Source organism: Adiantum capillus-veneris, chromosome 18, assembly GCF_014529385.1.
Source record: "Adiantum capillus-veneris isolate H3 chromosome 18, ASM1452938v2, whole genome shotgun sequence".
Taxonomy (NCBI): domain Eukaryota; kingdom Viridiplantae; phylum Streptophyta; class Polypodiopsida; order Polypodiales; family Pteridaceae; genus Adiantum; species Adiantum capillus-veneris.
The window spans coordinates 30,106,478-30,131,749 of record NC_140948.1 but is presented as its reverse complement, the minus strand read 5'-3'; the positions used below and the strand labels follow the sequence as shown (position 1 = coordinate 30,131,749).

The 25,272-nt window shown below is 43.9% G+C and overlaps 1 protein-coding gene across 4 annotated transcripts in view; it reads left to right on the top strand.

Moving 5' to 3' along the window:
* The window catches only part of LOC147435417 (uncharacterized), a 183,526-nt gene that overhangs the window by 88,575 nt on the left and 69,679 nt on the right, over positions 1 to 25,272 (top strand). For all 4 annotated transcript variants that reach the window (XM_086488487.1, XM_086488486.1, XM_086488485.1 and 1 more), the window contains 3 exons: positions 94 to 203; positions 21,183 to 21,271; positions 21,347 to 21,529. In XM_086488487.1, the coding sequence (XP_086344613.1) occupies positions 94 to 203; positions 21,183 to 21,271; positions 21,347 to 21,529 (382 nt within the window). The remainder of the gene's footprint in view (positions 1 to 93; positions 204 to 21,182; positions 21,272 to 21,346; positions 21,530 to 25,272) is intronic.

The window sequence follows — 25,272 nt, the reverse complement described above, 5'->3', positions numbered from 1 at the left end:
AGTTGCAATTCTGGCTGTTCACTCAATGGAATCTGGCATTGACCTCATGAGTATCATCTGTATGTAGTTGAATAATACTTTCATTGTTTTCAGGGAGAAGGTGAGGATTGGTCAAGAAGGATTTGTATCTTCCATTTCGGAGAGCCTGCCATGGAAAGTGTGTGTGAAGTTCCATGGAGTTGCAGAAGATGTCTTTTGTGATGGTAAGCATTCGAGTGTTCAGGGCCTATTTTTCTGCTCTTTTTTAATACATATACAATGTGCATTCGTGAAAATAGATCGCATCTGATCGAACCGGTCGTTACTTTGGTCTCATAAGTTCTTTCTTTTGTGCTTGACACTCCGTGCGAGAGAAAACCTTGACAATTGGGCCAGACACAAATACATCAAGAATAGTAATAAAGGAGTTGAGTCTTTTGGCTCTAACCCCAAAAGCACCTGTTAAAAATAGCAGCGCCCAATATCTGGCTTTGCACTGGCATCCGGCCAAGACTGCAACGTCACCTAGCAGAAATCCTGCCACAATTTAGGGGAAGCCATGTCGTCATCTTTGTGATCTCTCTTTCTCTCTCTTTGAGACAGATCATCACTTTTGTGACAGGGAGACTTCCCAGGTAAAGTCTGCTTCTGAGGCATGTCAGGAGTACCTTTATCTTCTACGTTGGCTTGGAGATCTCATTGGTGCCAACACAGAGTTCCCCAAGACGACTGCTTCTATGGTGGCCCTCTACTAGAGAGGGCTACATCAAAAGCATGGGGCCCAGTGAGTAAACAAAATATGTACAATGAAGGCTAAATCACGAAATGGAAGGAGGAAAAAGCCACATTGGTGGCCGGTAGTGCCATCTAGGCACACCCTGGACCATGGTAAACAAAGGCCCTGGGCGCCAGAGTCGCATGAAAGCCTCTCTGCGCTTCCCCATGTGGTCGGAGCTGCCTTGCAGTCTCTTGAACTGACCCCTGAGAGTGTGAATCAGCTCCAAACAAAAATCGCGAACAGTCTCTGCTGGTGGGACAGAGCAAGCCTCGAAGATGCGGAAGCAGCGGGCCCGCCAAATGAACCATAGTGTCAGGTTACAGATGAGCTCTCAACACACCTCTCTCTCACTCCACCACTCTTGGGGGGGTAAGCTTTGTGCGAGCTGGAGTGTAGGTCGACCCCCTTGGATCACTATCATCCTGTTGGTGGAAGCCAACGAGTGTACTCTCGAGATGTGGAAAGAGCTGGCATCAGCCGAAGAACCCGAAGCAAATCTGTTGTGCCATGGGGCAGTCCCACAGAGAGTGATGCTGAGTCTCCAAACGATGGCCACAAGCTGCACAGGCTGCCGATGAAGCCACTGTGTACTAGTCAGCTCCCAACTGCTGTAGCTCTGTGTGCGACTAGCCATTGGAACATAGTAGCTCTCCTCGGTTGTCTGTAGTCCCACAACTGCTCCCAAAAACATGACAAGTATTCAGCTGTGAGACCCTCCTCCTGCCAATGAAGTGCTGTAGCAAGACGGGCCTCTCTCCATGCTGCGAGTATGTGGCACCCCAGTCGAACTGTGTACTGGTAAAAGGGGATCCCAGGGTGATTGGGTGAAGAGAAGGGATCTCTCTAGAACCACTCTCCAAGGTCCCATTGTGCCAGAGGGCAGCTCTCCCAAGCCCAAAGCCGCCAGTGGCCGTCTCAAGATCTGCTGGGTCAAGATCTATGACAAGTCCTCCCACAGATGTCCACAACTCGTATCCTTTGAAAGCAACATTGTGCAACCTGTGAAGCCTCTATTGAGACTTTGTGAAGGTGACCCTCTCCCTGAACCTCATAGAACATGTGGGGTACGGACTTCGAGCAAGCACGAACTGCAATGAGGACCTTCACTCACGTGAAGGCCCCCATCCATCTGGAAGCTGTTGCCTCTAGGGGGGTGAGCCAATGTCACAAACTGTTGACGTGCCAAGCCAGTGAAAAACGGAGCCAACCTGCAAATCCCGGCCAAGGGGCCTAAACCCTAGAAGGAGCACAAGAAGCAAAAGAAGTTTTACCAACTTGTAAAGTCTTGCCGAATGGCCTATTTTTAAAGAAGAGTTTCCACCAACTTACGGAACCCGTCCAATGGGGCCCAAGCGACCTAAAGACATTAAAATAAAGCAGGACCACACACACACACACACACACACACACACACTCTCTCTCTCAGTCTCTTGTGATCAAATGATGATGTGGCATCTGTACGGATTTTTGCAAAATGCACTAGTAGCTTTTGGCGCTAGTGCTTTTGGGACCAGATGCTTTTGAGTTTAAAGATTTTCATGTAACCCCTTTTCATAGGCCAAGGGCCTTGAAATATGTGCAGAGGGCTCAGCCTCTGGAACGCTTGCGGGTGAAGGTGAAGAGCGCGAATACCAGCATTGTACCGACTTCAAGCAATGAAAAGAAATACGGAAAGGGGCACCAATGTTTGGGGCCAGTGCTCTCTAGGGGTGGAACTCTGCCACTCCCCGTCTCGTGTGTTGTGCACTCTCTCTCTTTCAGTTCAATTGTTATTTGAAGTGCTTAAAGTTGTTCAGTCTGTTCTTTTCCGTTGACACGTGGTGCCCGTCCCGTGACGGTGGTATCAGAGCTTCAAGCGTGTGCTTTTTTGAAAGCATATTGGTCCTACCAAAGAGCAGACAGAGCAAGATGGCGCTTTGAAGGTTCCAAGAAAATATTGTGAAAAAATCTTCATGGCCTGACCCCGGACTTATTAGCCACTCCTACCCTTCATCGCGCATTGGGCGCGCTGCTGGCTGCATCGCTCTGTCTTACAAGGCATAAGCCATAAGGATCACTTGCAAGAGAAGGATCAAGGATTTTTCAACTGGCTGTTTTTCTCAGAGGCAGTGCCATGTAGTGGTGGATGTCTTAGCTACCAAGCGGCACACTCCAAGGACTTGGCAAGCTTTCAAGGATTTTTTTCGCCCGAAGTTATATGCCTTCAGATATCGTTCTTCGCAGTGCAGCTTCTTGTAGAGTGGGGTATCCTGAAATGCTTTCCATGGAAAGCCTAGCAGCTCACAACTTGGAATTTCTAGACATCTCTTAGTAGGTGTCTCTTCTCGAGCTGATAACCTTGGAGGACGAGTGTGATTGCTATATCTTGGGACTACCATCGGGAACATTGCTTGTCGAGGCTTGTTTTGACTATTCAAAAGTTTATGGACCATGCTGCTGTCAGCTACAACCTTATGGAAGAAATCTAGCCCTAATTCTGGGGCAGGTTTCAGAATGGAAAGCAAGTTGACTTTTGAGCTCGACTGATGTCGAGAATGCTTTTTCAGTTTGAATCAGCAGTTTTCTGGATCTGTTTAAGGACTTGTTTGGTGATCCTGTTTGGAATTTGTTTGAAATGGATGCTATCTATTTTAAACCTGTCTTGGTGCCGATTTGAACTATTTGACTCTGGTCTTAATATTGGTTTCAATGCTTGGCGATTTACTCCCAGGTGGAGTAGTGAGAAATGTTGTTTTGGTATTGTTTGAGCCTCGAAACGACGCAGACGTGATCTCTGGGGAACGTTTTGTTGTATGATGGAAAACCTCTGAATGTTGCAGACGGGATGTCTAGGGAGCATTTGGTTGTATGCTTGAACCTCCAAGCGACGCAGGCTGCGGTCTAGGGAGCGTTTGGTTGTATCAGTCCTCTGAGCTCATGGCGTGGACCTTTTTAGGTTATTTGCAAGGGGAGTGACGAGGTAGTTGTTGAGTACCTTCATACCGCAGACTGTCTTTTAATATTTTTTATTGGATGAGATTTTTCTGGGAAGCCAATGACCCAGGATATCAAGAGCTCCAATCTGGAATGAGAAAGTTGATTTTCCCTCGGAATGACCCTCGAAAATTTTTGAGCTACCTTGAGTTGTTTTGCAGATACACGGTAATCACGGACGATAACTTTCTTTCAAGAAGGGGGGATGTCACAAACTGTTGACATGTCAAGCCATTGAAGAATGGAGCCAGCTTGCAAATCCTGGCCGAGGGGCCTAAACCTGGAAGTAGCAGAAGAAGTTTTACGAACTTGTAAAGTGTTGCCGAATGGCCTATTTTTAAAGAAGAGTTTCCACCAACTTACAGAACCCGTTCGATGGGGCCCAAGCGACCTAAAGACATTAAAATAAAGCAGGACCCAACACACACACACTCGGTCTCTTGCGATCAATTGATGACGTGGCAGTTGTACGGTTTTCCGCAAAATGCACTGACAGCTTTTGGCGCTAGTGCTTTTGGGACCAGATGCTTTTGAATTTAAAGCTTTTCATGTAACTGCTTTTCATAGACCAAGGGCCTTTCAATATGTGTAGAGGGCTTAGTCTCTGGCAAGCGTCCAGGTGAAGGTGAAGGTGAAGGTGCAAAGCGCGAGTACTCGCATTGTACTGAGTTCAAGCAATAAAAAGAAATACCGAAAGGGGCACCAACGTTTGGGGCCAGTGCTCTCTAGGGGTGGAACTCCGCCACTCGCCGTCTCATGTGTCTTGCACTCCCTCTCTTTGAGTTGAATTGATATTTGAAGAGTTTAAAGTTGTTCAGTCTATTCTTTTCCGTTTGCACGTGGTGCCCGTCCCCGTGACAGCCAATCAACTGGGAAAGCCTTGTAAAATTCTGACAAATTCTCTGCACCCCCCTCATGCCTCGTAATTGAATGCTCTGAACCTCCTCGGACAAATTTGAAAACTGAAGTGAGTCGCTAGGACCCTCTGCCATGGGACCCCAAGAAACATGAGGCCTACTACCAACCTGGTGGCCTCTCTCAGTCCCAATAATGGGGTTTCAAACAAGGGGCTGCCTCAAGCGCTCCTCCGTGCAAGTGGGCTGATGCTGCTCTAGGCCACTCCTCAACTGCTACCAAGACCTAAGCAAGCTCGTAGCAAACCGATCCTCCAACCCCCTGCTCAGACCAACTCTGCGTATCTCTCTAAAAATCAACGTGATGGAAGGGCTCCAAGGGCCTCCGGCTTGAGGGACTTGAGCTCGAAGCCGGTGAAGCAACAACTTCTTCCAAGGCTCCTCCCTTGGAAGCAGTCCTTTGACCACAAACTTCCTAGGGAGGGCTTTGCTCTACTGTGCTGGGTCAATATTGTAGTGTAAAGCCAAGGGCAACCTAGGGGATCACGAACCTAGGCCAAAGGGCCTGGAGGGCCTAGTTGTGGACTCGGGATCCGTACTAGGCTAGGACTAAGAGCCACAGAGCCTATATATAGGGTGGTAGGGAGGTGGATCTCTCAAGTCAGTCTCCTGGGTCCTTTCAGTGGTATCAGAGCCTAGGTTTTTTTTGAGGGGATAAGGCGTGGTCCTGAAGTAACTTTTGCATGCTCATGCAATTGGTGGGGAAGACGAAGTCCGTGTGCAGGCACTCTTGGAGCGAGGGAAGGTCGATGGTGGACCTGCACAAAAAAGGACGAGGTCGGACTCGATGGGATCACAGTGCCAAGAGCAGTGATTTTCGTTGCTTGGGCTCGGCGTGCTGCACACCACAGTTCTCTCTCTCTCTCTCTCTCTCTCTCTCTCTCTCTCTCTCTCTCTCTCTCTCTCTCTCTTTCTCCCTCGGTGACCTGCTGTTGCATGCTGCCCATTATAGTTTGGAGCCCCCCTTTTCAAACTCAAGCGCCCAAAGCCATAGACTTTGGGCCTTAAGACAATTTTTTAAAACCATTCAAGGAGGTAGGGTGCCCCCCCCGCCCCCCCCCGTTGGCAGCCTATATGCAATTTTTTCCCCCTACTACGGCTTTGAAAGCGGGCATAAAATTTTCTGAAATTCAGAAATTACAGTAAATCAACCGACTACCGATGTTCACGTCACAAAGCTTCCAGAGTTCAAGGTTTTGTGATGTTACTCTTGAATTTAGAAGGCTTATTAAAGGGCAGATTTTCGACATTGATTTCGGGATTCGACAATCAACCAAAGTGGACAAGGTTTTGACGCAAATCCGTGTACTATCAAAGTGATCTTCTGAAGGTTGCGGCTTTGTTCTCGACATCGCCACCAAGTTTTGGCGATTTCTACTTGGCATGGCCTAACACGATAGCTTCAACATTAATAATTTTCTCCGATTTATCAAATAAATTAGCAAGGCTAATTAATTGTGGTTACGGGGTTTCTTTGGCGGTTTGGACATGTTCTCTATCGACGACTTCTTCAAGGTATTTCTTGATTTTGATTTAGAAACACTATCCCTCATGGACCCCGTGTTTGACTCTTTGGACATGGGGTTGCCTTAGAATCATCTTTTTGATTTTGAACTTCTCTCAAGAGAATCGACTCCTTCTCAGAGCGTCCTTGAAATTTTGGAGGATACCAGCAATTTACCTGAAACTAAGGAGTGCGTCACGCGCCATGACCTCCAAAAGTTTGATGATCGATTTCGCAAATTGGCCGTTCGAGTTCAACTGCTCGCTACTTGGGTAGAGCAGCTTTTGGAGTTGCTCACCTCATACATCTCGCAAGATGTACTCACCACTCACGGGAAAAAGGTCGAACAAGTCTCGGTCAACGTGGCCAAGAGAGACTTTCAGTTACAGAGTTTAAGAGAGCAAATCCCAAAAGTTATGCTTTAATTGCATGGGACATCAAAGAAAACATTGTCCCTATGCACCGAACTCATAGGACCTTAATGAATGTCATCAATAAGCTATTAACTATCTTTTACATGTCATTAAGTAGGTATTTATTTTCTGAGCTCTTTGTATAAGATACAATAGACGGATAGATATAGCCTATGTTGTCTAGAAATTGCAAATGTTGCTTTCTGCTTTGATTCTCAGAAGGGTTGACTGCTACATATATACGGTGATTATCTTATGTCATTTACATTTAGGTAAATCAGTAGGATATGGTATACATATGCTTTTGCGGGCACGACTCTTTTAACCATGTACAATTTCTTCTACCAATTGCATGATAGGTGAACATTTGTGAATGCAACACATAGCCATGAACACAATCATGCAAAAGGCTGCTCCGACTTTTGATGCTAGGGACGACGATCACAAAAAATTGGTAAGAACCTTAAATTCAGATTTCAATTTTGAACTTATTCCATTGTGCAGGATTTCCTACACTGTCAACCTAACAAGCAAACGTTGCTCTAGTCAAGCAAAGTTTGGTACTTGGATACCTTTGATAGCTAAGCTTCAAGAAGTTATCTCTTACAGTATCTGGGGAATCTAAGGAATCTCAAAAACATGCATGATTCTGCAAGGACGAATTTCTCTCTGAAAACTCGACAAGGTCGATTTTCTTTTGTATTGACATCTATTTGTCAATAGGAGAAGCTGTTAGATATGAACATCCGCTCCATCCTATCTTACCTTTTTCATGTATTTATGCGAAGCAAGGCTTTAATTTAGGGCATATTGCGTAGAAGTTTCCAAAGTTTGGAATATGCTATTAGCAGGAACTTGGGAAAAGTTGGCAACATGTCTACGTGAAGGTCGGTATGAACCAAGCCCAGACGACATCCAAGCTACATCGGACAACTCTAAATTTCTCAGCATGCTTTGCTAGTAGCCACATTCAAGCGAAGGAAAATCCTCTCACAGGGGCGACAAGGTTAAACAATTTCAAGTCCTACTTGTATTTCTGTCTTACAATTTTCGTTAGAATAAGATTTCTCTTCTGTACGAAGCAAAGTGCTTTGACAGACTTATTGCAAAGCTGTTCCGTGCCACAGAATGGTCTAATAAATGGATTTGACCAGGACCTGGGGACTTTGTGGCAACACATAATTGAAATAACGGGCGCCAGTGTCAGTCCCAAAGACTCATACTCTCCACATGTGGAATATGGCCCAAATAAGGATGTCTGAAAATGAACATCCCACAAGTACGAGATGTACTTGTGTGTGGAGGTAACTGTAAACACTCTGCGACATGAGTGAGACGGACCCTCGTTATCCTTACTCCACACTGACAAACTGAACTCTTTGAGTTCCTACACCATGTTGTATCCCATGTGACAACATGAGTCTGTCAAATCATGAAAGGAAAATCACTGCTTTCTTTGCAATGAGCTAGGCACACCACGACCAAATGCCCAAAGCTCAAAGTTAACACTAGTGGCAATGAGCCCAAGAGAGATGGTAAATCCTCTAAGCAGTTGCAGATGGTGCATAGGCTTTCTCTTAGTTTTGGAGAGTTCAAGGAGGCATGTAGGGCCATAACTAATGCAGAGATGTATTTTGGATATACGACCCAAATACTTTGCTCATACATGACCGTGTCATGTCTCTTAAGAGCAAAATGGATGAAAGCATAGAAACGTATACATCCTACTTGGAAAAATTCAATCAAAACACATTCGAAAATAAAACCAAATCAGATGCGTACCTGCAGGTTGAACAAGGTGTTTACGTACCCGTAGTTGAATGCACATGATCAAATCTCCCACCTGAGAAGGCCTAGCAACACTTATTGAAAGATTAGTGAAAATCAAGAAGTATTGCACTGGTAACCTTGGGTGTTGCCTTGCGATCCAAACCCCTTGGTTAAAATTGAGAATGTCAAACCCCTTGGTTAGACTCTTTATGAAAACTGCGCAACCTAGCAGTCAACAGTGACCAACACAGTCTACCGTGTCTAATAATGATTGAAATCAACTTTGGAAGTTGAACTTGTCCACTACTCCTTGACAGATTGTGGGCTTCTTTCCTTGAAAGAACATCTATGAGGAGATGAAATTGTGACTTTCTACAACGATGAAGTGATTGTATGTTAGCTGGGTCATACCCCTGAAAATATCACTTCTAGAGATATAATCAGGCTGGAACTAAGCAACAACTCTTCTTAAGTTGGAAGTTTATTCACAATTGAATCTCAAAAGGATCATATATCTCCATGAACAAAAGAGAATGATTCCTAAACCCTTCAAAAAAAAAGTACTCGTACTATTATTTCTTTGGTTTGCAACAAGAGATTACTTGTTGGGAGGCTCTCTTAATATATTCATGTCATCCCATGAAATATTTGCTTGATAGCGAGGCCATGCCTATTTGGTATTCACAGAAAGCATTATCTGTATTTCCAGCACCTTGTGCATAGAAATTGCCCATCGTAGTTATATGCAACGATCACAAGGAAATATACCAGCCCCAACTCCTTCTAAACAGAGTAGCTGATTGTATAGCGGAAGTGTAGACCATGCGCGAATGGAATGAGTCCACAATAGTGGCATGCCATGCATGCATATTAGAAAAATAGTGTGATAAGCCCTTGGCTTCAATGACGGTCTTCACAATGTGAGCTGATACTAAAACGTCCCTTGCACGATGTCTACTAGCATGAACATCATAGTTGGTCATTGAAAACCATAATTGTGAGCTTATATCCTCTTAATGCCAACTATGTGCGCTATTATCCTTGACCGTAAGTCAATGGATAGTATTGTGGCATGGAATAGAAGCCTTGCTTTGCAATAAGTCTATCAAAGCACTTTGCTTTGTACAGAAGAGAAATCTTATTCTAATGAAAATTGAAAGACAGAAATACAAGTAGAACTTGAAATTGTTTAACCTTGTTGCCCCTCTAAGAGCAATTGCCTTCGCTTGAATGTGGCTCCTAGCCAAGCATGCTGAGAAATTAAGAGTCGTCGGATGTGCCTTGGATGCCCTTGGGGCTAGGTTCATACCGACCTTCAGGTAGACATGTTGCTAAATATTCCCAAGTTCATACGCTAATAGCATATTCTAAACTTTGGAAACTTTTACGCAATATGTCCTAAATTGAAGCCTTGCTTCGCATAAATACATGAAAAATATGAGATAGGATGGAGCGGATGTTCACATCCAAGCTTCTCCTACTGACAAATAGATGTCAATGCAGAAGAAAATCAACCTTGTTGAATCATGCATGTTATTGAGATTCCTTAGATTTTCCAATTCTGAAAGAGATAGTTCTTGAAGCTTAGCTATCAAAGGCATCAAATTACCAAGCTCTGCTTGACTGGAGCAACGTTTCCTTGTCAAGTTGACAATGTAGAAAATCCCACAAGATGGAATAAGTGCAAAATGGAAACGTAAATTTAGGTTCTTACCAGCTTTTTGTGACCGTCGTCCCTAGCATCAGAAGTCAAAGCAACTTGTGGCATGATTGTGTTTCAATGTACTTCGTGGACTTCGGCATCTGGCAAGCTATGATTGTTGTGGGATGATTATGCATCGAATGCATATACATAGATATGGAGCCGTGCTTCTGGAAGCCTTGCTTCACAGTAAGTATTTCAAGAAATTACTGTGCCTAGGCTATGTGTTGCGTTCACAAATGTTCACCTATCATGAAATTGGTAGGAAAAATTGTACATGAAGAGTTGAGCAAATAGATACCTACTTAATGACACATAAAAAGATAGTTGACAGCTTATTGATGACATTTATTAAGGCCTTATGAGTTCGGTGCATGGGAATAATGTTTTCTTTGATGTTGTTCCATGCAATTAAAGCATAACTTTTGCAATTTTGTTCTCTTAAACTCTGTAACTGAAATTCTCCTCTTGGCCACGTTGACTGAGACTTGTTCGACCTTTTCCCCATGAGTGGTGAGTACATGTTGCGAGATGTATGAGTTGAGCAACTCTGTAAGCCGCTCTACCCGAGTAGCGAGCAATTGAACTCGAATGGCCAATTTGCAAAATCGGTCATCAAACTTTTGGAGGTCATGGCGCGTGATGTACTCCTTTGTTTCAGGTAAATTTCTGATATCCTCCTAAATTTCAAGGACACTCTGATGAGGAGTCGTCAATTCCCTTGAGGAAAGTTCAAAATCCAAAGACGATTCTCAGGCAGCCCCTTCTCCAGAGAGTCAAACATGGGGTCCATGAGGGATAGTTTTGCTAAATCAAAATCAAGAAATACCTTGAAGAAGCCGTCGATTGAGAACAAGTTCAAACCGCCAAAGCACCCTTGTTACCGCAATTAATTAGCCTTGTTAATTTATTCGATAAGTCGGAGATAATTAACAAGGCTAATGCCTGCTTGGCGGTGCCAAGTAGAAACTGCCAAAACTTGGTGGCGATGTCAAAAACAAAGCCACAACCTTCAAAAGATCACTTTGATAGTATATTGATTTGCGTCGAAAACTTGTCTGCTTCGGTTGATTGTTGAATCCCGAAATCAATGTCGGAAATCCGCCTTCAATATAACTTGTCTGCTTCGGTTGATCATCAAATCTTGAAATCAATGTCGGAAATCCGCCCTTCAATAAGCCTTGTAAAGAGATGCGGAAATTGGAGAGTAATATCGGAAAGCCTCGAACTCCGGAAGCTTTGTGACGTGAACACCGGTAGTCGGTTGATTTAATGTAATTTCTGAGATTTCAGAAAATTTTATGCTTGATCGGAGCCGTTGTAGGGGGAAAAACTCGCATGTAGGCAGCCAACAAGGGGATGGGGGTTGCGGGCGGGGGGGGGGGAGAGCACTGTTGGCATCTTTTCTTGATTTAAAAATAAAATAAAATTGCGTTAAGGCTGAATGTCCATGGCTTTGGGCGCTTGAGTTTAAAATGGGGGCCTCCAAGCTACGGCGGATAGCACGCCGAGGGAGAAAACGAGAGAGAGAGAGAGAGAGAGAGAGAGAGAGAGAGAGAGAGAGAGAGAGAGAGAGAGAGAGAGAGAGAGAGAGAGAGAGAGAGAGAGAGAGAGAAATGAAATGAAATGTTATATTAACGTCTTCAAAAAGGCCAGGGTGACCTATGAGACCAAACTGATACAAAAGTGGTGAATCTGTTACAATGTCTGAAAAGTGTGAAAGTGTGAAAATAAATGCGAAAAACTAAATACAAAGTATTAGATAGACTTCTTAGGAGAATTCTGGGTGTCTGGCTAGAATGCTTCTAATCCTTTGTTGTAGTCTCCTCCGGTGAAGTGTGCTTTTGCATCTCGGTCGTGGTCGTCTTGATTTCCTAAGCTCAATCGCCCTGTCAATGAGGGTGCCTTTGGTATGAATGTGGGTACTCCTTTGTGCTCGCTGCTGGCCTCTTGCTTCTCCTTCCATTCCTGCTTCTATCGATCCGAAAAAATCTGTGATCTGCCTCTGAGGCTGTAGTGCTCTTTGTCTTCTCATTAGATTATCCCTGTGCCGATGTAGTTCCAGTAGGTACAGGCCTAAGCACCTTTGATCTTGGTATTGCATGACTCTATCTAGAGGTCCAAATCCTTCTTTGAATAGGCAATGGAAACGCCCACGTATCTCATAGTATACGGTGCAATGGCATATGTAGTGTAATTCTGTCTCCGGCTCCATTCCGCATAACTTGCAAATTCTGCTCTCAGGTGGGATTCCCCTAAATCTGCCAAATTCAATTTCCAACTGGTGTGAGGATGTACGAATCTGACCAATAGCACATCTCAAACCATGAGACAGGTGGGTATCCATGTAGCTCGGGTGAATCACAAAACCATCTTCAGATAGAGAGAGAGAGAGAGAGAGAGAGAGAGAGAGAGAGAGAGAGAGAGAGAGAGAGAGAGAGAGAGAGAGAGAGAGAGAGAGAGAGAGACTCCAAGCTATGGCGGACAACACGCTGAGGGAGAAAACGAGAGAGAGAGAGAGAGAGAGAGAGAGAGAGAGAGAGAGAGAGAGAGAGAGAGAGAGAGAGAGAGAGAGAGAGAGAGAGAGAGAGAGAGAGAGAGAATTGTGGTGTGTGGCAAGCCGATTCCAAGCAACGAAAATCACTGTTCTTGGCACTGCGATCCCAACGAGCCCAACCTCACCCTCTATTGTGCAGGTCAACCATCGACCTTTCCTCACTCCAAGGGTGCGTGTGACTTCACCTATGAGGACGGTCTGTCAGGCCTAATGCAGTCAAACAGACTCAAACTTCAAAGAGCTGGTCTTCTCTGTTGCACCTCTGTAGTGAGTTTCTTGCTGTTTCTTTATTGCTTTCAATAGCTTATCCTCTGCCTCAAAGAGCGAGCTATGAGCGATGAGCCTGAGAGATCCACCTCCCTACCATCCTATATATAGGCTCTGTGCCTCTTAGCCCTCACCTAGTACGGATCCCCAGTCCACATCTAAGCTGTTCATGTCCTTGGCCTAGGTCCGTGACCCCCTGGGTTGCCCTTGGCCTTACATTATTCTTCATTCAAAAGAATCATGAAAAAAGTTCGTTCATTTTGCATCGTAGTAAGTTTTTTTTAATGTTTCTTCCTTTGGAATCTTCAAGATAAGCAATAGTAAATTCAATAAAAGTGGGGAGCTTAAAAGCCCGCTTATTGTTTGACTTAGTAACACACTGTTTTGTTGTTTTGATCTCTAGGGCTTCTAGTATTTTTACTCTAGCTTGACAAATGCTAGCCTTTATCATGGCTGAGTATGCCCATCACCTCCGGAGGGTGATAGAAACTTAGCTCGTTGGTTTTGTAGAGTACGTTCAAAGCATGAATGACCTCTATACAAACCTGCACCTACTCTTGGGTACTGAGGACATGAGTGGGGATGTCATAGCTGTCGTCCAAGCTATGCATGATAAAGGTGATAATCTTATTCTTCCAGATGTATTAGCCCCAAAGTCTAGCGTCCCTTTCGGTATTTATTTTTATATTAATTCTTGGACAAAGTTACAAATCCGAGGGTCCTCTCTGCTTAGTTTCTCGTCAGCAGACTGGGAGAATAAGTGGCCTTGGGTTCATATTTATAAGCTCTTGGCCTTCAAACTCACAAGCAATGACACGAGAAGCTTGAAACTCAAAAGCTACTGGCCCACAAAGATGTCAGCGTGAATCATAGAAATCTGTGCAGCCTGCAATGTGGCACAGCCAACGCAAAACGCGGGATTTTTGTACTGCTGCTACGTCAGCATGTTAGCGCAATTTGCAGGTCTGTGCGCCACGTCATGAGTTTGTGGCATACCCCCCTCTTGAAAGCATTGTAATCGCTCTCGATTACGCTTGCAAAATCCAGCATAAGCCATTAACCAGTTTAGTAGACACTGACTCTAAGTACCGACGCACTAAACGACACAAATTTAGCATTTGCACAAAGGTGACAATCATTGAACATTCACATCACATTCAAATCATATCACATAAAATCCATTGAGATTGAGGACCATGATTCGTGGCAACGTGTTTAGTAATTGCATCTAGATTCACACCAGACCTTACTGATGTCGGATTAGCTAATTCTTATTGCAATCATGTCCATAGATTCTCAAAACCGAAATGCTGTAGTCATTTTGTCTTTCTGCTCTCAAACACAATCACATGAGTACTCAAAAATCAGATTCATTTTCAAGAATTCTAGTTCACACACTTAGTTCATATTGAACACAGTTTTCCAATCAGTGAGTTTAGTCATCTCATCGGTTCAGAACTCTTGATGCACTTAGATCCCTGTGTGGCCATCTCATCCCTTGGGAACTCTTGATGTGCTCACCACAGGATCCCGTCATCTCATTCAATCATTTATCATCATCATTCAAAACTCATGATTCTTGTCTTGAATCGCGATCGGGTTCATTCTGGAGCTGTCATTGCTCTCAATGACACGGGAAGCTGCAAACTCAAAAGCTACTGGCCCAAAAAGCTACCAACGTCAATCGTGGAAATCCGTACTTCCTGCCTGCCATGTGGCATAGCCAGCGCAAAACGCGGGATTTCCGTACTGCTGCCACGTCAGTATGTCAGTGCAATTATCGGGTTTGTCCGTACGGTTCTGCCACGTCATTAGTTTGATAAATTACAAGTGTTAATCTTGTGCTAAAGGATATGCTAAGCGCGTACATTAGCACAAAGCAATCCAATCGGAATTTTTTTTTCTCTAGTTGAAGTTTGTTTACCTTGAGGCAAAGCATGTTGCGAGGCTAAGTTTAGTCCCTTCATGTTTATATTAGGCTCTCAACCTCGATCAGCAGTGACGGTGGGGTTATTTACTGATGAAGATTGATAATAAGTCAAGGACGTATACCTTGCTGATGAGTTACGTTAGCAAATTACTTTCATGGAAAGTGAAAAGAGGTACTCTTTTGGGTACATTTTAGTTGTGATAACTCGTTTAGCATGCTCAAGTGAGTTCTAGATGGAGTCTACACGCTATGTTGAGTATGGGCCGGTTACACAAGACGGTGGCAAAGAAACAACATTGTGGAAAATCAAGATACTCTTCTTGATTTCATTGAACCTCCTATTAAACCGTGCTCCGGTCAAAAGGATAGTTGGATCCATGAAGGATGCCACTATCGAAAACATTAGTGTTCTTTATGACACTATTACCACTTTTGTTTTCGAGGACGAAAACGCTTCTCCAAGGGGGGAGTAATGTAAGGCCAAGGGCAACCCAGGGGGTCACGGAGCCAGGCCAAGGGCCTGGACAGCTTAGATGTGGATTGGGGATCTGTACTAGGCTAGGCTAAGAGCCACAAAGCCTATATATAGGGTGGTAGGGAGGTGAATCTCTCAAGCAAGTCTCCTGGGTCCTTTCAATCAGGGGGCACAAACTTTTCCCATTGAGTCTTCTGATCAGAGATCTATTACGTCAACAAGTCTAAAACGAGCGAGTTGGCTATCTCGGATTGCCCATCTATCTGTGGATGAAACAAGGATAAGAATTTAATCCGTGTGCGGCGTGCCTATATTCTTCCATATTGCTTGCCAAAACAAACTCGTAAATCAAGGATCTCTATCTGACACTACAGGTTTTGGCATACCATATAATCATAAGACGATGCTTTTCGTACTTTAGAATGTTTGGAAAAACGTCCTCTCGAAAAGACAATATCCAACTGCTGTATGAATGCAAGAGCTTTGTGGGTGTTCTTATAGCATGTATATGTGTCAAACTTGAGTGCTTGCCCATCCTCCTTAAAATCCTGTGTCTTCTCGCCTTTCTTCTCGAGTTGATCATACTGGTTCAACGGTACCGACATCTTTGCTTCTTTCCAAACATTGACTCATATGAATCAAAACTGTCAGAGGATGTGGTGTTCTCATCAGAACTTCAGAGTGTTTCTAATGCTTCTGAGATTTCTTATGGGATGTGCTCTTCTTGGATGGCTTGTCCTTCTTGCTCTTTTGAGTCTTTCTCCGCTTCTAGTGCTTCCCATCCTCCTCGCTGGAGTCGGAGGAAGAGGAAGTCTTCGAGCTCTTACAAGGAGAAGATGAACTAGGGTCATCCGCAAAGCGCACACACTTCTTGGATTTGCTAGTTGCCTCGAGAGTAGATTTCCGACCCAAATAGCTGGGATAGTCTACTGCACCACTCTTCTTCCAAGAGTTGTTTGTAGTCTTCAATACTTAATTGACCTTTTGCTCAAGAGCACTGTCAAATTTATCTGGCGACTACAATTTTTGCTTGTCTGCAGTCGACTTTGCTTTTTGTTTCATGGCCGACTTGAGAGATGAATGAATGGCAGCGTGCCATCGCAAATGAATCTCATTAAGTGGGTGATTGTTTAAAAACTTTGCATATTGTAGATCCTTGGAGTACTTGAGCATTTGATTAGTGCAAGTGTCAATGTGCAGTTGATGTTAAAACTCCATCCTGTCGAGGTCAGCTGGCGGAACAGGGCCATACTCTGCTCTCGATTCCTCGGTAATCGTACAAGCCACCTTGATATCTACATGGCCCTCGCAATGTTATCCCTCTCATGTACAACTTCTAGGTGATAGGCCATTGAGCATCTCCAAAGGTCATTTTTGTACACAATATACAGCCACTTTCCTAGAGAGAGAGAGAGAGAGAGAGAGAGAGAGAGAGAGAGAGAGAGAGAGAGAGAGAGCCCACATAGGATAATTGTCCCCATCCAATCCGTCCTTAGTAGCAAACATCTTAAACACATCTGTGTTGTTGTCAGCCATGGTAAATGTTGCACATGATGTGAAAACTGCCCGAAAAGAGGAGAAACGAAGCAACAACAACATGTGCTATATAGCACAAACCGTAGAAGACTGTAAGGGGCCTGTTATGCAGAAAATGACACTAACAGAAATTTTGCACAAAATGACGAAATAGCCTATGCAGTACTATCTGTAGTGGAAACGGAGGCTAAAGGTACTAGTCTAAGATTTCAGTGCTAGTACTGGTACTGATATATTGGTACTGATATACCAAAGAATCCTTTCAAATTACAAAGGACACTAGAACCTATGTGACTGGAAAGGTGGTATAATTCACATTCATAGTACATAACAATCTTTATACACAAGTATTAAAATCAAGAGCTGGAAGATATAAAAGTCCGCCATCTTTAAGGAACATTGGGGGAGAGAGTCTTCATTAGGCTTGATGCCTTTGTGTTGTAGCTCTCACATGCAAACCGAGAAGAAACATGTCAAAACATGGCCAATTATGACATTCTAAAACTAGACCTAAGATTTTCGATAAAACCTTAAACAATTGTCACCTTGTTTTTTGTTTGTTCATAGAAGGTTTAGGTGTGTTGAGTTCCGTTTTGTTTTGTTTTGGGAGGACAAGACAACAGGTTCCTCTAGGGCCTTCAATGCCACCTAGTGAAGAATATAGGAAGTTACATATGGCCAAGGAATTCAAAGATGTGAATTAAATTATCCTACCACCAATAGAAGATGGTGAAGTAATCGACATAACTCCTCCATTAAGAGAATCACATCCAACTTCTTCAAGAAGTTAAGGTAAAGAGTCTCAAGCAAAAGATCGTGTCTGAATAATACTAAGAGAGATAAGTTAAGTAGAGAGACAAGAGATCTTAGAATCTCTTGCTATCAGTATCATTAGTGTTCCTGCAAAAGACCTGGCATTTGTAACTGCTAAAGAAAAGGTACACTTTTCTATATGACATTCTTATGTTACCCTTAAAACTTTAAAGAAAGTATGGATTAATCCTATGAGCAAACTTTAGAGTTTTAAGGGTAACATAAAAATCCACTCTTCCATTCAATTCAGATGGAAGGAAACATATCAACTTGCCCCTATCCTACATCAAATCCGGTATACCATTCGTTCACATGAATGGCCAATTGTATATGTACAAGAATTCAACCTAATCAGTCTGATCATCCAAAATGAAGTTGCAATTCCAAAGTCGAGCAGATCCCTATCAAGCTCAAAGACGCACATTTTCAGTAGCGAAAAAATATAAAGGCAGAAAATATAAACCTTTGAACCAATGGATCATTTGGCTAAAAAGTTGGGTAAAGTGACATTATTGCTTAGCCAAGCAAGAAGAATCTTAAAAGTGACATAATCACCAATGCCTTTGTGTGCTGCGAGGGGTTCCAAACAAGGGGTTGTTTCAAACGCTCCTCTGTGCAGGTGGCCTTATGCTGCTCTAGGCCACTCTTCAACAGCTCCCAGGATCTAAGCAAGCTCGCAACAAAGCGATCCTCCATCCTCCTGCTCAGACCAACTCTACGCATCTCTGTAAAAATCCACCTAATGGTAGTGCTCCAAGGGCCTCCTGCATGGGGTAGTTGAGCTCGAAGCCAGTGAAGCAACAACTCCTTCCAGGGCTCGTCCCCTGGAAGAAGTCCTCTGACCACAAACTTCCCAAGAAGGGCTCTACTCTGCTGTGGTGGGTCGATGATTCCCAACCCCCCCCTGAGAACATGGTAAGGCGATGACTTGCCAGGCTCAATCGAGAAGTATCACTAGATCCTCACTCGAAGACGCGCGAGGGTAGACACCTCCCAAAAAGTGAAGATGTCAAGGATACTGTGCTCCTTGACAAAACTTATCTGGGTCCCATGTATAATGCTCTATAGTAGTGGCTGAGTCCTCAAACTCAGAGCCTTCGCTAGAATTTTATAGGCTGAGTTGAGGATGGTGATGGGCCACCATTGTCGAATCTCATCCAAGGAGCCACCCTGCTTGGGAATAAGGTAAATCAAGCCCTCACTCATGTTGTCAGGCATCTCTCCAGTGTGCAAGATGTCACCAGCATGTGACTACTATCTATCCTTTTTGTTGATTTCTTTCTTATTATTTATTTATTTTCACTTTTTGGAAACACCCCTTGGGAAATCTAACTGCCCTGCATTGCAATAGCTAGTGTGGAACTGTTCAGAGGGAGTCCAAGCTTGAGGGCAAGAGAGCACTAAGGTTGGACAAGGACTATGGTTAGCCAAAGTGGAATCCTTTGCTACAGAGGCTACATTTCAGTTCTGGGTGTGGCTACAATGTACAAAGGGGGTTTGATGATCTAGAAAGATACAATGGCAGCATCTCCTAAAATTTAGGGAACTGCTATTTTGGGACCTGAAAATGTGTTCACGTCATTACCTCCGGTATGACTAGGGGAACATTTTACAACTTTGCCGCGAAGTCAACTGGGCAACCGGTCAAGATATTTTTAAGCGGCGAACCCGAAACGGGAAAATGCTTGTAAATGCGCCAAGTGTCCATTTCTCATGGACTTTCCTCCTACAGAAAAATGGGCGCTGATTTTTAAGCTGGGAGAGGGCTTCAGTTGCATCCTGTCCACAGGTTAAGAGCTATGGAGTGCTTCCTTTCCCTCTTATGTACAGTGCGGTGCCAGGAGTGATGCCCTGCACGCTACGCACTGCTCTCTCTCTCCCCTATGGCAGTTGTTATGCCCCTCTAGTGGGCTTTTCAATTGACCAATGTACAGTTGTGTGGGTTCATGCGCGATTGCCGAGGCAAGAGCCTCTTGCACAGGTACTGGATTAGCTAGCGGCTAATCCCCCGCAGGTACAGGTGATTCGGAGAGGTTTCACGTGCGAAATCTCGTCCTATTCAAAGGGCAAGTAGCCATACAGGTGCGAGAGCTTGAAGACTTGCTACGGATGCAACCGGCACGCAAAACAGAGCCCGAAACAGTGAATTACAGCCTGCTGTGTATTTTTGCAGGTTTAGGGTTTTGGCCCTAAACGGACCCTAATACCCCCAGGAGGTTCGAGGACGCGAGGGGACCGCTGTACAGGTGATCTGGCGCATTTTCGGGGTAGGAAACAGAGAATTCAGCGTGCTGCAGATTCTTGCTACGTTTTGCAAAGTGTCCGTATGCGTCGGGAAAGTCATCCAATGCGTCGGAATACTGACTGTGAAGGGTCCTAGTACAGTTATGCTGCCGAAATTGGGCCAGAACAGTTGAAATTCAGCCAAGGTTGTGCGGGGCAGCTTGTAGGGAACCACAACATTTATTCCCTCTTTTAAAGAGTAAAGAAATACCGAAAGGGGCGCCTATTTAGGGGCCAATCTGGTGTCGGTCTTCTCATACAGGTGCAATCTAGCAGCCTGTATCCCTTCCGCCTATGTTGTGTCTTGAAAGTACAGGTAAAGTGGGCGACAAATTAAATGGGTGAAAGCAAATAAAGTTTAAGTCTAAAGTCTACCGCCCGTTTCGGATTGAACAGGCCGGCAGGATGTAGTGGAAAGCGCTGCAAAGATTTGAACCAAGCACGTCCCAGTACTCCAAGAAGAAGCTGGGAGTCAAACCATCCTCCCGTGAACAACTACCATGGGAGAGTGCTCTGAGGGCCTCATGGAGATCCTCTAGTTGGAGGGAAAGCTCTAGTCTCTGACACATCTCCTGAGTGGCAAGGCAGGGCATTTGTTCTGACACCTGCTCTCTCTGCATGCATCCTGACGCTCTGATTGGGGCTCAGCTGACAGCAAATCTCAGCTGACAGCAGCAAATCTTGGTAAAAGTCAGTAGCAACCCGTCGGGTCTCCTCAACTGACTGACACTGGAGTGTGCATGGCGGGGACCCACTGCCTCAAAGAACGCCCCCGTAACTTTTTCACCCACCTGGGTCCACTGAGATGCTTGTCGAGGAAGGCAAACTCATGATGCCTCTCCTCAATGCTAGCAAGCTCCTATCAAGCTGTAATTTTGTTTTATTTTGAGTTTGAAAACAAACAAAATAAGTATTGGAGTAGTCTTGCTTCTTTATGGTGTATCTCTCACAGGCTTTTGCATGTCATGATTCTGTGTTTTGTGCAAGTATTTAGCCCTTCTTATAAGCTGTCTGCAGAGAGAACTTGACCTTCTTCTGCAACATTTTGCTCCATTCTGAGCGTAAGTTTGATTTAAGGTTGATATTTTCTGAGTTCAAATATTTCAAATATCATCTAGTCACAAGCACTGCCAATCATGTTCTTTTCTGATTGGATAGTACTACAATGAAGCTTCCAAGTAGCAACATGGAGGGTTCTGAAGAACGAATCGCTTTTTTGTTGCTTCTCATGTTGTTATCTGTATATACTTTATAGAGTTTGATTCTAACCTCCTAGTTTGCACTACAGCTGCTGAGCTTGAAAAGGTGAACTCAAATGGCTCCGATGAAGCTTGGCTGGCAAGATTTCCTGAGCTTCCTATTGAAGCGTTGTGCAAGGTAGCTCTTGAGTTTCTTTTCGTGATGTGTCTTCTATGGGAGCAATATCTAAACGTGAATTTTTACTTCTTGTAGATGGTTCCTTATTGTGGTCCAGTCATAGTCCACTTTCCGGACATACAACAGTGGTTTTCTTCTGTGCATCCAAATGGAGAGACTCTGAAGGATTTGCTTACAAAAGTGGATGGTCCTGTTGTGTTCATTGCAAGCAGTTTCAAAAAGGAGACAAGTGTACCAATGGCTGCCGGTACAAGCATGGTATGGCACATTTTCACATGTTCTTATTTCATAATTATAAACGCTGCTTAATTGGATGTTATTGTTCCAATGAGTGCCTCTATGCTAGCAATCCCAAGATACCATAATGCTGCCCAGCAAGACGGATGTAGGGATCGACTGCTAGTGTTCTTTCTAGAGTCTCAGCCACGACTCCATATGTGACGCCGTCAATGTAGAAAATGACCCTTTCGTTGGACAAAATCTCAGCTCCTTCTTTTTGTTGTATGTGTGTTACTGTACAAGGTGCATTAAGGTAGTGACTCCTGCCCTCTGTTCTGCCGCCGGCTGCTTTGCGTGCCTCTCCGGTCGCCTGTTGCTTTTGCTTCCTGCCACTGCTGCTCGCTCCTCTGTGCACCGCTGCTTTCTCAGCTGCCCACGACCCTTATGGTTTTTGAACCTCTCCTTAAGCCTTCCTCTTGTTTCCACTGATAGTGCAGCACTTGATGATTCTCCTGTGCTTCTCCTTCGCATTTCCTCGCTTAGGAGAACACCCACAACATCATCAAACTTAAGAGTATTTGTGCCAGAGATAGAATTACTTACAACCATCACAAGGTTGTCCCAACTATCCGGTAGAGATGATAGTATAAGGAGAGCTCACACTTCGTCATCGAAATTGATTTTCACTTCGTTATCTTTTTGGATGGTGTTAACTTGCTAGATACCTTTTAATGCCCCTTATTGAGCATGCACAAGTAAAAGTGCCTCATTTTTCCATAAATCAAATCAAACGGAGTGAAACTAGAAGTAACTTTGTAAGAGGTCCTGTAAGCCCACAAACACTTCATAAGATTAGTCTCCCATTCATCTACCTATTTGTAAATATGCTTTGTGAGAATTTTGATGACTCACCAAACCATTGCACTTAGGATGGTAAGGTGAGGAGAACCTATGCTAGATGTGAAGTTTCTCAACCAATGTCTATGCTAACTTGCTGCAAAACCCCTGATGTCGATGAAAAATAGGAACCCATGGTACTCCAAAATGGCAAAAAATGCAATAAAAAAACAGCCACTATGTGAGCATTTATCTCCTTGACCGCCTTTGCTTTGACCCACCCGATAAGATAATCAATGGCTACACAATGTAATGCTTACCACTAGCAGATTTGGGAAGAGGACCCATGGCTTCCAAACCCCACTTTTTGAATGCATTCTAAGCAACAATAACCCCTTGTGATTCTGCAACTAAACTTTTCTCTCCTACAGTTGAAACTCATGGCAAGTCTTACACCAATAATGAACATCCCACACAAGGGAAGGCCACCAAAAACTTGCCCTAAGAAAACCCGATCCTTGCCTTCACACCCACTCTCTTCATGACATTGCTTCAAACCATTTCGATTTCTTCTTATAGAGGAATCTCCTTAGAAGCCCATCACGATCATAAATCATAAGATCTTCTCCCATAAGAGTAATCTTGCATGCTTTTTGGACAATCCTTCTCTTATACAATTTTGAGATATCCGATGAGCATTGACCTATACTCAAAAAATCATCAACCTCTTTCAAGGTCTCCCTACATGCATACATGGTGGGTGCCACATAAAAACTTGCTACATATATCTGCAAAGAATTACTAGCCAACTAAATCTATTCTCTCTTAATGCTTAAACTATATCACTTCAAAAAACTTCAATAATTTCTAATGAAAAAGAACCAATGCTTAAGAGAATCCCTCTTTACCTACCATTGCTCCAAAAGTTGTTTGATGACCAAGAGTGTCAGGCCAAGGGCAGGGCAAGGACACACATGTAGTAAAGGGGTCTATATATATCTGAGATCAAGGGCCTACATATAATACAATTGGGTGGTGAAGGGCATGTGGTTGTCCCTAGTCTCTCACATTGGTATTAGAGCTCAGGGAAAGGAGAGGAGGGTCATGGCCTTGCACAAAGCAAGCGTGTTCTCTCTCTCTCTCTCTCTCTCTCCCCCCCCCCCCCCCCGAAGCTCCCATGGTGAGCAAGCTGACACGAGAAACTACCCTTGCATACAAGGGACCGACAGAGGTTAGAGAGCCATGGGAGCCATCCCTTATAGGCACAAGGGAGCACTGAAGAACTGGACCAAAGAGGGTGGGACTAGGACCAAAGAGAATTGCATCGGCATGAGTAGCAAGTTTGTCTTCTTTAGTGCGGGCCGAAACGGCTTCTACAGGCGGTTTCAATTCTGTTCTTCTCTCTCTACGCTACCTGCATGCCGCCATCAAAGAATCTCTTTTTTTTTTTTTGCATTTAGGGTGCCCTAATTTGGGCACCCTCCCTCCCCAAATTTATAGGGGATCTTTCCTATGGCACATGTAGTTCTATTTCCATTGAATTCCACAAACCAAGGTCATCCTACGGCTTCCTTGCAATCAACTTTCACAAGATTCAACATGGGTTGCACGTCAAGTAAGTCCCTTGGAAAGAAGCAGACTCAAAACATTCAACAAACTTTGCAATTGAATTTTGCAAGGCTGATCATATTCTATTAATTTTTGGGTCTCATTATCCTTGGAGCAAGGCTCGTTTGGCTCGGACGTCATGCAACATCGTGGCCAAACCTTCTGCAAGGGAATTTAGCATGCAATCACAACATGAAACCATCTTGGTTTCCTGCATTCCTCAGCAATTGAATTCAACATTTTGCATGCATAATTTAACTATGGTGCTAAGCCATCATGCAATGGTCAAAGATAATTGGCAATGGTTGGTAAGGTTGAGCTCTTTCTAGCGAACCACCAAGGACTAATACGAAGTTACGAGCTTTGAAAGCGAGGTTGGCTATGAGGTGAGGCAATCACTCTGACTTCAATGAAAAGCCGCTAAGAAAGGTGATTGTGGAATTATGTTTAACATCTATACTCTCTGAATTTTGCAGAGTTTTCCAAACACGAAAAGCATACATGGCTTTGATGATGCAAAGGCAAGGCATGTTGCTTCCCTTGATGAAGGGTGCAAGATGTTTGGCATGGCCGGCTCTTCGCTGTTCACGAAGGTGACAGAAGGGTCTCTCTCTCTCTCTCTCTCTCTCTCTCTCTCTCTCTCTCTCTCTCTCTCTCTCTCTCTCTCAATTTTGGGTTTGAATTTTTACTAGGGCATGGCTCCTAGGCAAGTTTTCTGAGCTAGATGCAGTAAAAACTGACCATGATCAATATCCACCACAAGCAGGACTTTGAGCTCATTAAGTCGATCAAGACGCGATTATACATGGTGAAGTAAGGCTTCTACACATGTGAGGCATCTTATATAGGCAACCACAACACGGGTGTACGAATTCAAGGGTGGTGATTCAAGGGCTCAAATTATGACCTATCTCCTTTCACCATTAGGCAATCTAAGGCACTTTTACGATTCTAATAAGACATACAATTTGACAAGGTAAATTTATTTTGCCATGACATGTGTATATCGACACGAGCATCCATTGGTGGCTATGAGCAAAAAGGCTCCATCATGTTAATCATTCCAATCTGCTTATGTGAAGCAAGTCTTCAATTTTAAGCATATTGCATAGAGGCTTCCAAAGTTTGGAATATGCTATTAGCACACAAACTTGGGGGGATTTTGTAACATGTCTGAATGATGGTATTCTATTGAATGTTAGTATGAACCAAGCCAAGAGGGCCTACATGGTACATATGACAGCACTTAATCTATCAACATACACGACTATCAGCTAGATTCAAGCAAGAGCAACAAAACCAGATTGAAATTCACTCTCAAGCGAGCCTTTACTTCT